At 60.7% G+C, this 11,620-nt stretch overlaps 1 protein-coding gene across 1 annotated transcript; it reads left to right on the top strand.

The window, feature by feature from the left end:
- The first annotated feature begins 329 nt into the window (after positions 1-329).
- On the top strand, positions 330-10,012 carry KLHL21 (kelch like family member 21). The gene is made up of 4 exons (XM_049775324.1): positions 330-1,353; positions 3,958-4,363; positions 6,876-6,948; positions 9,425-10,012. The coding sequence occupies exons 1-4, from the start codon at positions 330-332 to the stop codon at positions 9,722-9,724; spliced, it is 1,803 nt and encodes a 600-aa protein (XP_049631281.1). The 3' UTR covers positions 9,725-10,012.
- Positions 10,013-11,620: the final 1,608 nt, after the last annotated feature.

The following is an 11,620-nucleotide window of genomic DNA, read 5'->3' as shown; positions in this document are numbered from 1 at the left end:
CGCCCCCGAGGCAGCTGCCGCGGCTCGTCCGGCCCCATATAAGGAGGCGGCGCCGGGCCGGCCGCGGTGAAGTGGGGGGCGGGGCTTCGCGGCCACGCCCTCGGAGGCAGCCGCCGGGGCTCGTCAAGCCCCTTATAAGGAGGCGGCGCCGGGCCGGCCGCGGCGGAGTGGGCGGCGCTTCGCGGCCACGCCCCGGGGCGGGCCCTATAAAGCGCGGCGGGGCCGGGCGCGCGGCAGACGGTCCCCGGGCGTCCTCGTAGCGCGTGGAGCGCGTCCCGCCCTCGGGCCTCCTTTCCTCCTCCCGCTCGTCCTCCCGGCTCGGCGGCGCCATGGAGCGCGCGGCGCCAGCGCCGGGCGTGCTGCCCTTCTCGGACCCGGCGCACGCGCCCAGCCTGCTGCGCGGCCTGAGCCAGCTGCGCGCCGAGCGCAAGTTCCTGGACGTGACGCTGGAGGCGGCGGGCGGGCGCGACTTCCCCGCGCACCGCGCCGTGCTGGCGGCCGCCAGCCCCTACTTCCGCGCCATGTTCGCGGGCCAGCTGCGCGAGAGCCGCGCCGAGCGCGTGCGGCTGCACGGCGTGCCGGCCGAGGCGCTGCAGCTGCTGCTGGACTTCAGCTACACGGGCCGCGTGGCGGTGAGCGGCGCCAACGCCGAGCCGCTGCTGCGCGCCGCCGACCTGCTGCAGTTCCCGGCCGTGAAGGAGGCGTGCGGCGCGTTCCTGCAGCAGCAGCTGGACGCGGCCAACTGCCTGGACATGCAGGACTTCGCCGAGGCCTTCGGCTGCGCGGGGCTGGCGGGCGCGGCGCAGCGCTTCGTGCTGCGCCACGTGGGCGAGCTGGGCGCCGAGCAGCTGGAGCGCCTGCCGCTGGGCCGCCTGCTGCGCTACCTGCGCGACGACGGGCTGTGCGTGGCCAAGGAGGAGGCGGCCTTCCAGCTGGCGCGCCGCTGGGTGCGCGCCGACCCGCGCCGCCGCGCCGCGCACTGGCCGCAGCTGCTCGAGGCCGTGCGGCTGCCCTTCGTGCGGCGCTTCTACCTGCTGGCGCACGTCGAGGCCGAGCCGCCCGTGGCGCGCTGCGCCGCCTGCCTGCGCCTGCTGCGCGAGGCGCGCGACTTCCAGGCGGCGCGCCTGGACCGCCACGACCGCGCGCCCTGCGCCCGCCTGCGCCCGCGCCCGTCCACGGGCCTGGCCGAGATCCTGGTGCTCGTGGGCGGCTGCGACCAGGACTGCGACGAGCTGGTCACCGTCGACTGCTACGACCCGCGCTCGGGCCAGTGGCGCTACCTGGCCGAGTTCCCCGACCACCTGGGCGGCGGCTACAGCGTCGTGGCGCTCGGCAATGACGTCTACGTGACCGGTGAGGGGCTCGGGGGGGGGGGGGGGCCCTGGAGCCTGGCTGGCGCCCGCCTACGCACTGGACCCACCCGGGCTCTGCCTGCCTGGCACCCACGCACTGGGCCCGGGGGGCTGAGACCCACCCGGGGGCCGCCCGCCACGCCCGGGAGCCTGGCACACGCCCCCACACGCTCACTCGACCCAGCGGCTTTAGACCCACCTGGCACACACACGCTGAACCCACCTGGCGCACACCACACACACACACACACACACACACACACACACACACACACACACACACGCTGAACCCAGCGGGATGAGACCCACCTACACTGCCCTGGAGCCTGACATCCATCTACACACACACACACACACACACACACACACACACACACACACACACACACACACACGCTGAACCCAGCGGGATGAGACCCACCTACACTGCTCTGGAGCCTGACATCCATCTACACACACACACACACACACACACACACACACACACGCTGAACCCAGCGGGATGAGACCCACCTACACTGCCCTGGAGCCTGACATCCATCTACACACACACACACACACACACACACACACACACACGCTGAACCCAGCGGGATGAGACCCACCTACACTGCCCTGGAGCCTGACATCCATCTACACACTGGGCCCAGCAGCCTGGCACACACACACACACCGGAGGCCACCTACTGTGCCCCGGAGCCTGGCATGCGCTCACTCCACCCAGCGGGCTGAGACCCTCTTGGTGGCCGCCTACCAAGCCCCCTGAGCCTGGCATGCACTCAATCGACCCAGCGGGTTTAGACCCATCTGGGGGCCGCCGCCTGGCACACACACACACCAGACCCAGCAGGCTGAGTGAGACCCACCCGGAGGCCACCTGCCGTGCCCTGGAGCCCAGAACACACCGGACAGGGCGGAAGGTGGAGGGTGAGGAGGCGTCGGCCCGCCCCAGCTGGCCCCGCGGTGGCTTCAGAGCCAGGGGCAGTACAGGCACACACAATGGGCACTTTTCATCCCCAAGGAATCCGAGGGCAGGGCAGGCCCCAGCTGGCCGTCCCATGAGCCGGCCCTTGTCCCCACACTCGTTGTGCCATCCGGTGACCAAATTCTCCGGGCCTTGCGTGTTGGGCGTCACGTGGTGTCGGGGCTGCCCCAGCCGGGACTGTAAACAGTCAGTCACATGGTGAGGTCTTTTCTTCTTCCACTGCTTGGCCCCAGAAGAGAAACACTGCCTGCCGAGTCACGCAGGGCGGGCCCCGCTTCCCCAGCGGCTCCCACATTTTTGATCACGCTGAAATCCCCGTTTGGGGCTAGAGGCCCAGGGGACGGCCCAGGCTATATAAGGACAGAAGCTGTGGGCACAGAGCAGCTGGGGAACCCGGCCCGGGCTCTTCTCCACGGGAGGGTCCTGGCACCCCGATTTAGGGGCTCTGTTCCCTAGGACTGGCTCATGGCTGGCCTGCTTCTTTTCCCACCGGAGCCCCATACTGTCACTCTGACACCAGCGCTACCCCCTTCACAAGGCTTGAGTGCCCCAAACTGGTCCGACTCGCCCTGGCTTCTCTGAACATCTCAGCTCCACTCAACAGCTGAGCTCTGCAGTTTTGACAGGTGCTGGGTGTCCTTGTCCCGGGCCCCAGGGAGGACAGGTGGGCCCCACTTTGGAGCCAAGAGAGAAAGCGCTGGCAAGCAGGGAGTAGAAATGCGGCCCCTTGAATTCTTACGGTTCTATGCCCTGACTAAGCCGGCTTGGATTCACACCCGCTGTCTTGCTTTCTGCTTGTCCCAGAATTAAACCAAATAGCAAATGCTCTCGCCTTGGTCCCCAAGGATGCTTTGCAGCTGGGCAGGAAGGGGTGTTCCCAACCCTATGACCCCATACCCCTGCCTTCAAGTTTACCCCATGAGGCAGGCCCAGGAAAGTGGCAGCAGCTAATGGCACAGGCCCTCCTGGTGACATTTTCAGGGAGGTGACTGTCCCTTGTCCTGGGCCAGCTGGCAGCTCCTGCACACAGCCTGGATCCCAGAGCCGGGCAGGGGGCCAGTGGGCCTGGCCCCTGTGTCCCTCTCCCTCCCCTCCCCTGCAGTACTGTTTGCCTTCTACCTCTGCTTAGCTGGTCGCTGTGGATGTGGAGGAGGATGCCTTCCTGGGCATCACAACTCTGTGCTATAGGCACAACTCAGACCTGCTGTGCTGGCAGAGATTGGTCAGTGTGTGTGTGTGTGTGTGTGTGTGTGTGTGTGTGTGTGTGTGTGTGTGTGTGTGTGTGTGTGTGTGCTGGCAGAGATTGGTCAGTGAGTGTGTGTGTGTGTGTGTGTGTGTGTGTGTGTGTGTGTGTGTGGTGGATGGCCCTTGATCCAAGTTAGAACCAGGGCCCCAGGGCCTTTGCTCAGGCTGCAGAGATGGGGTGTCCTGGCCCACAGCTCTGCCTGGATCCCCCTCACTGGAGACAGCTGTTTGCTTTGAACTTGAAGCCAGTGAAGTTCCAGGGGTGTGTGGGCAGACCTTGGGGGTAAGAGTATGGACTCACCCTAAATGTGGGCCGACTGAGGAGGTGAGAGGCATGGCATGGGCTGATCATCAGGGCCCCGGGTATCTCTGCAGGTGGCTCCGACGGCTCCCGTCTCTACGACTGCGTGTGGCGCTACAACTCGAGCGTGAACGAGTGGACGGAGGTGGCGCCCATGCTTAAGGCGCGGGAGTACCACAGCTCGGCCGTGCTGGACGGGCTGCTGTACGTGGTGGCGGCTGACAGCACTGAGCGCTACGACCACACCGCCGACTCCTGGGAGTCGCTGCAGCCCATGACCTACCCAATGGACAACTGCTCCACCACGGCCTGCCGCGGCCGCCTCTACGCCATCGGCTCGCTGGCCGGCAAGGAGGCCATGGTCATGCAGTGCTACGACCCCGATGCTGACCTCTGGTCTTTGGTAGACTGCGGCCCGCTCCCGCCCTGGTCCTTCGCCCCCAAGACTGTGACACTCAACGGACTCATGTACTTCATCAGGTGAGGCCGGGAGGAGAGGGGGACAGAGACGTGGCCTCTGCACAGCCCTGGTCTTCCCACTGCATGGAAGAGGCAATAGTCCAGCAGGGAAGGCGTTTGCCTGGCACACGGCCAACCTGGGTTCGATTCCCAGCATCCCATAGGGTTGTGTAATGGCCCACCAGGAGTAATTGCTGAGCCCCCCACCAGGTGTGTCCCCAAAACCAAAACTAAAAGGGTTGAGGGACCAAAACAAGGGGTACCTCTCTCTGGTTTTTTTTCTGGAGCCACAGTGATGCTGGGAACTGCTCCCAGTTTTCTCAGGGGCGTGGGGTATCCCCAGAGCAGTTCCCAGGGCTGGGGATTGAGGTGTTCAGTGCTCTGGCTCAAGGGTACTGGGGATGAGCTGCTGGGTATTGTATTTGTCAGGGGCATTGGTGCTCACCATCAGTGCTCAGGGGTCATTCCTGGCAGGTTGAGATTGAGCCTGTCTCAACTGTGTTATCTCTCCTGCCCAGGGACTTGGTTTGGTTTTCTGTTGGCCCTGCTGGGATTTGAACCCAGGGCCACTGCCCCTGAGTTCCGGCTGGGCCAGGCAGTGGGTTTCATTCTGTTTCCAAGGTGGGCTAACCTAGGTCTCCTGCGTGCAGGAAGCTGCCTTCTCTCTGGCTTCCCTTTCCTCCTTGTTTTCCTGCTCATTTGGAGCTTTGTGGGACTATTCTCGGTCCTGCCTAGATGCTCAAACCTGGGGCCCCTTGGAGAGATAGCACAGCCACAGTGGGAGAGTATTTGCCTTGCATGCAGTCGGCCCAGAATGGACCCAGGTTTGACACCTCATCCCCGCATCACATATGTTCCCTGAGCCTGCTAGGAATGACTTCTGAGCATAGAGCCAGGAATAGCCCCTGAACGCCACCAGGTGTGGCCCAAAAACAAACAAAACCTCAGCCTAGGGCCCCTAAGCTGTGTTACACACCCCTCCCTGGGTCAATACCCCTGGACACTCGAGCTCGCTCGGAGCACGCACATGGCCTTTGGTGAGCCACACCTGTCCTGCCCCTAGCAGGGAACCCTGAGCCTGGTGGTGACCAAACAAGAACTCTTGGACACCTGAGCAGTGGAGGCGTGGAGGGATCTGCAGCTCTGCCGGCAGCACCCCTGCTCAGTGGGTGGAGTGCCCCCTTTTCACACCAGCACCAACCCTCTGGGAGGGACCCACAGCCTTACTGAAGGAATCCGAGAGCTCTGTGGGGACGGGACAGCTGGGCGGGCTGCGTGTCCTGTGGCCTGGGTACAGGTTGGAACCCAGGACGATGGCCCGGTCCTCTGAGCAGTGTCACACTGTCCCCAAACCTGGACTACCATCACTGTACCTGTCCACGTGCCCTCCCTGTCTTTTTGTTTTGTTTTGTCCTGTTTGGGGTCACACGTGGCAATGCTAGGGTTTCCTCCTGGCTCTGTGCTCAGGAATCACTCTTGGCGGGCTCGGGAGACCCTATGGGATGTTCTTCCTGGCTCTGCTCCAGAGAGACCCCTGACGTGCTTGAGGGTTCCCGTGTGGTATAGAACCTGGCTCAGCCTCATGCAGGGCGAGTGCCTCCCCCATGGGCTTTCTCCACCTGGGCAGTGACCCAGATTCATTGGCTGGTGTCCCCGGCCTCCCCAGGGAAGAATGTTCTGCCAACTGAGATTGGTTTTACAGTTTTCTTTCTTAATTTTGTTTTTTGGGAAGGGCTGCCCTTGGCAATACACAGGGCTTACTCCTGGCTTTCCACTCAGGGATCACTCCTGGCAGGGCTTGGGTTGCTGGGAACCAAACCCCGGTTGACTGCAAAGCAAGTACCATACGTATTGTACTATCTCTCTGGCCCCTCTTCATTTGTAGCTGGGGCACATCCAGCGAAGTTCAGTGGTTCCCCTGACTTTGCATGCAGAAATCACTCCTGGCAGGGCTCAGGGATTCTATGGGATGTTGGGGATCTAATCTGTATCAGGTTTGCAAGGCAAACGCCCTCTTGCTGTGCTCTTCCTCTGGCCCCTGCTGCTACTGTTTGTTCTTTGAGGGGGTTGTGGTTGAACTGAGGGCCTAGAATGTGCCGAGCCTGTGCTCTCTGCCATGCAGTGCCCCTGTTCCTGTTGCTGTTTTGGGGTACTGCCCTTGCTTCGCCGCTGTCTTAGGGCATCGAGGGGTTGAAGCTGAGCCCAGAGGGTGGTTTCTTTACCCTATTGCTGTGAATTTATGTGCCAGTGACCAAGGACTTGACAGTGGATGAGGTAGGAAGGGGGACAGTGACTCCTAGGACAGGAAATTGAGGAGCAATGGGACAGGAGACCTACCCAGCCCACTGAGGGGGTTTCAGGGCATCGTTGCGGTCCCAGGAGGTTGTGGGGTTGAGAGTGGGTTTGGGGTGTAAGGCCTAGAGTCTGAATTGGATCAGGGGGCCAGAACTGTCATATGGCCTAGAGAAGGGTGCTGGGGTTCCCCTTCCAGTTCTAACCCAGCTCCCACTCCTGTCCCCTCCACACTCCTCAGGGATGATTCGGCCGAGGTGGACGTGTACAGCCCCACCAAGAACGAGTGGGCCACCATCCCCGCCATGAATCAGGTGAGCACTGTGTAGGGAGTCCATGCTCATGAGGGACGCAGACCACTGTACCCCCCAGAGCCACCAAGTGCTGTGGCCACAGCTTGGGACCCGGCCTTGAGCCACAAAACACTGGGCATGTTGGCAGCAGGAGCAAAGAGCCTGGGTCAGGGCCACCAGCCAGAGCAGCCTGGAAGAGGTCCTTTCTGTGGTTGACCCCAGAAATTAGTTCCATGAGCACCTGCCTGGCTCTGAGCAGGGTGCCCTCCACTGGCGGTTGTCGGTGACGCACCCCCTGCTACCCCTGCTTGCCATGGAGGCTCTGTGACATGGGGCACCCAGCTGGTCCTGACATGCGTGTAACCCCGCTCCGCTCTGTCTCTCTGCCTTGCAAGGCTGCATCCTGGGCCTCCAGATTCCAGGAGACTCATGTGTGTATGTGTGTTTTGTGTGTGTGTGTGTGTTTGTGTTGTGTGTGTGTGTGTTTTTGAGTGTGTGTGTGTATTTGTGTTTGTTTTTGGGTCACCCTGATGAGCTCATGGGTTACTCCTGGCTCTGCACTCAGATGTCGCTCCTGGCAGGCACAGGGGACCATATGGGATGCTGGGGACCAAATCCAGGTCTGTCCTGGATTAACCATGTGCAAGACAAACACCCTAGTGCTGTGCTATCACTCTGGCCCCCTCCTTGGTTTTGGTTTTTTTGAATTATGTTTGTTTTGGGGCCACACCCAGCAGTGCTCAAGGGTTATTCTTGGCTCTGGATTCAGATCACTCATGGCAGACTCGGGGACCCTTTGGGATGTCAGGGATCGAACCTGGTTGATGGCGTGCAAGGCAAGTGCCCTCCCTGCCTACTTTTCTATCACTCCGGACTTTTTTTTTAATGGGGGCAGGGATACACACCTGCCAAGCAGTGCTAGGAAGCTCCAGAAGCCCATGGACAATTCTCTGCTGACCGAGTTTGTGGGTTCAAGTGAAGGCCCGGGTGCGAGATGCTGTTAGACAGCCAGAGGCTGCTGGGACTAGAACCCAGGTCAGATGTTTGCTAGACAAAGCCTTAACCGATGCACTGCCTTCTGGCCTGGCTCGATCCACGCTGCATGAATGGGACAGGTTGGTCTTCACTGTATGACAGCATCTGATGAGGGTGGGGAGGTGCCAGGGATCGGTGTCATCGTGTGTCCCAGCTCTTTGAATACCCCACCCCAACAGCCCACCCCAACAGCACAGTTTATGGGCGACTATCCCCAAAGGTGTTCAGGAACTAATTAATCCTAGCCCTAGGCTCAGGGACCTGATGTGGTGCTGGGAATTGATTGGGGTGTTTTGGGGGTATTTTTTTGTTTGTTGGCCATACCTATTGGCACTCAGGTTCCTCCTGGTTCTGCGCTAAGTAATCGCTCCTGGCAGGCTCAGGGGACCCTACAGGATGCCTGGGATTGAACCCAGGTCAGCTGCATGCAAGGCAAACAACCCTACCTGCTGTGCTATTATTGTTCCAGCCTCAGTGCTGGGAATTGAAGCTGGGGGTCAGCCACCTGCCAAGCAAGGACCTTCCCCTCCCTGGCCAGGCAATGTCTTTGCTCATCTGTCAGACTTGAACCACGAGCCATGGGGACTCCTGAGCACCACTAGCTGTGACAATAAAACAAAACAAAACGGGCCAGAGAGATAGCACAGTGGTAAGGCATTTGCCTTGCACACGGCTGACTCAGGATGGACTCGGGTTCAATTTGGGGCATCCTATAGGTCCCCCGAGCCTGCCAAGAGCGATTTCTGAGCGCAGAACCAGGAGTGAACCCTGAGCACCGCTGCCTAGTGAGGCCCCCAAACAAACAAACAAACAAAAACTAGCCCAGACTTGGGATCAGAGAGATAGCACAGTGGTAGGGAGCAATTTCTGAGCATAGAACCAGGAGTCACCCCTGAGTGCCATCGGGTGTGGCCCAAAAACAAACTAACAAAAAAGCCCAGACTTGGGCCCGGAGAGATAATGCAGCAGTGTTTGCCTTGCAAGCAGCCGATCCAGGACCTAAGGTGGTTGGTTCGAATCCCAGTGTTCCATATGGTCCCCCGTGCCTGCCAGGAGCTATTTCTGAGCAGACAGCCAGGAGTAACCTCTGAGCATCACCGGGTGTGGCCCAAAAACAAAAACAAAAAAAAAATAAAAATAAAAACCCAGACATGAGTTGGGACCGCCTCAACAACTGGCTGCCCTTAGTGGGCCCAGTGCTGTTCACCAAGCACCCAGGACCACCCCCATTTCCTAGCTGGGATATGAGCGGTGCAGTCACTGGCTTGCCTCCTCTGACACCCTACTGAGGAACTGAGTGAGTGACACTGAGAGACCCTGTGACGCTTGGCCGCCTGCCTGGACCTCAAGGAAAAACTTTCGTTGTCGCCCATCTGCGACAGTGGGTAGAGCTGGGTCCCTGGCCACATCTGCCTGTCTCCCTGGTGGCTGCCCTCTACTTACCTGTCTGTCTGGCCCACAGGTGCATGTGGGGGGCAGCCTGGCCGTGCTCGGAGGGAAGCTATATGTGTCGGGTGGCTACGACAACACGTTTGAGCTCTCCGATGTGGTGGAAGCCTACGACCCTGAGTCTCGGGCCTGGAGCGTGGTGGGCCGCCTGCCCGAGCCCACCTTCTGGCACGGCAGCGTCAGCATCTTCCGCCAGTTCATGCCCCAGACACCGTCAGGTGGCCGCGCCTTCGAGCTGGACGACAGCCGCAGTGATCTGGATCCGGGACGGCCGGCGCTACTGCCCCACGACCCCCCTGATGAGCTGCACTGACCCCGGCCCCGGCCCAGGGAGGACCTCGGTGCAAGTAACGAACAGGCACCCCTGGGGGACAGCGACTCCCCCTTGTCTGTGCACCAGGCCAGTCGGTGACCCTCCCTGGGTCAGGAGGAAGTGACTCCTGCCTTCGCCAGCGCCCCCTCCTGGCGGCTGTGGACAATCCCGGTTACTGGAGGTCTGTTTGCCCTAGAGGAGGCAGGCCTCAGAGGACCCATCTGTGATTTGGGCTCTGTGGGTCCTGTGCCAAGAAGGGACCAGATCTTCAGGTGCCTGCCCGCCTGGAGCTCCTGTCCAGCGAAGGCTTGAGACCAGCTGAAGCTGTCACTCTCCAGGACAGATGCTGTCCTTAAACCCGCAGCTGCTAGAGGACCTCTGTTGTGCATTTCTCCCTGAGCCGAGTGTCTCCTGGTGGCCAGCCCAGATGGTGTTTTCATACCAGGTAACTGGAAGCCACCATGGGCCGAGCTACTCTGCTGGGAGCAGGCAGAGTTCACAGCGCAGGCCAGGACAGTTTTTGGTGCCACCACTTCGAAAAGGCACTTAAGAAAGAGCTAGAAAAGAAGGCGCTCGCCTCGGGCCAGCCCCAGCTTCACCCTGGCTCCATCTCTCACACTGATCAGTGGGGCCCAGTCTTCCACACCCCACAGAAGAAAAAAAAAGACCCAGTACCTGGCATGGGGTTCTGGGAGTGCTAGCCTTCCTGCCACTTATGGGGTACCCATAGTAGCCTCTCCCTTGTGCGGTGTCACTGGGATGAGTCCGCCTATCATTCTTCCAACTCCCCACTCTCCTTGGGAGTCTTCACTCACAAGCACCTCCTGTGCCTTGGGGACCCTCCACAGCCCCTTGTTGTGGGGCCCCCCAGTCGCTGGGACAGGTCTGAGCCTGCACCTCAGGTATGGACTTTGACCCGCTGATTCCCGACTCCCTGAAAGGGGTCTTACCCCCCCTCGGCACGCCCCCTTTGTTTCCCAGGTGGTTGAACCACTTGGAGGAGGTGCGGTGACTGGCAGAGTTGGCTCCATTAGTGGGGGTGGTTGTGTGTGTGTGTGTGCAGTTTCGATGTACCATGTCCAGCACCCACAGGGAGGCCTTCGTTCTCTACTGCCTGGCTGGGCCCCCCTCTCGTTTGAACCCGCTGCTGGCCACAGTCTGGGTGAGGCCAGAGTGCTGGAAGTGTTTATGTAGAGCAGCTGGCTCTGGGCCCCCCTTTCCAGACGTCCCTTCGTGCTGCTGGCGCTGCTTGGGGACAGCTGGCACGGGCCTGGCTGGGGGTGGGGGGAAGTGGGGTGCAGCTGGTGCCACGTCCCTCCCTGAATCCCCCTCCCTGTGGCTTGCACTCGGCTGGGGCCCTGGGACTGGGAGGCCCCTTTGGCAGCGTTTCTCCCCCACCCCCAAATCCCCTTGAGACGTCTCTGCACTGCCGGGGACAAGCTAAGTTATGAAGCGTGGTGACGAGTATTTAAGTGTTCCCCAGAGCGTTCTCTATTTATACTCCCCACTAGGGCGCCTCACAGCTCCCGGCTCGACTCGATCCTGCTGAAGGTCACGGGGTGCCTTAGACACTTTGAAATTAAAAGGAAAGTGGATTTCGTACACAGATGTGGTCGCCTTTCTGCACACTGCTGGCTGGTGGTGGGATGGTGGGATACAAAGCGGGTGACCCCAAGTTCTGGGTGCCAAGGCCCTTTGTTTCATGTTTTGGGGTGTTCAGGCTCTGTGCTTCAAAATCATTCCTGGTAGGCTCAGGAGAGCCTGGATCAGCTTCATGCAAGGAAAACACCCTATTGTGTTCTTTCTCTGGTGGTAGCCTTTGGGTGACACCGGCAGGGCTCCCCCCAACCAACAACTGCATGTAAGGCAGGACTCACTCCAGCTAGTGAGGCTGCA

The sequence above is a fragment of the Suncus etruscus genome, chromosome 6, assembly GCF_024139225.1.
Source record: "Suncus etruscus isolate mSunEtr1 chromosome 6, mSunEtr1.pri.cur, whole genome shotgun sequence".
In the NCBI taxonomy this organism is placed as follows: Eukaryota; Metazoa; Chordata; class Mammalia; order Eulipotyphla; family Soricidae; genus Suncus; species Suncus etruscus.
Note: the sequence above shows the minus strand (reverse complement) of the source record. Positions and strands in the feature narration are given on the sequence as shown.

Excerpts from the sequence above, each read along its gene's own strand:
- KLHL21 (XM_049775324.1), top strand. The coding sequence starts at position 330 with ATGGAGCGCGCGGCGCCAGCGCCGGGCGTGCTGCCCTTCTCGGACCCG. Across the intron at positions 4,364-6,875 it reads GGACTCATGTACTTCATCAG|GGATGATTCGGCCGAGGTGG; the intron begins GTGAGGCCGGGA and ends CACACTCCTCAG. Across the intron at positions 6,949-9,424 it reads CCATCCCCGCCATGAATCAG|GTGCATGTGGGGGGCAGCCT; the intron begins GTGAGCACTGTG and ends TCTGGCCCACAG.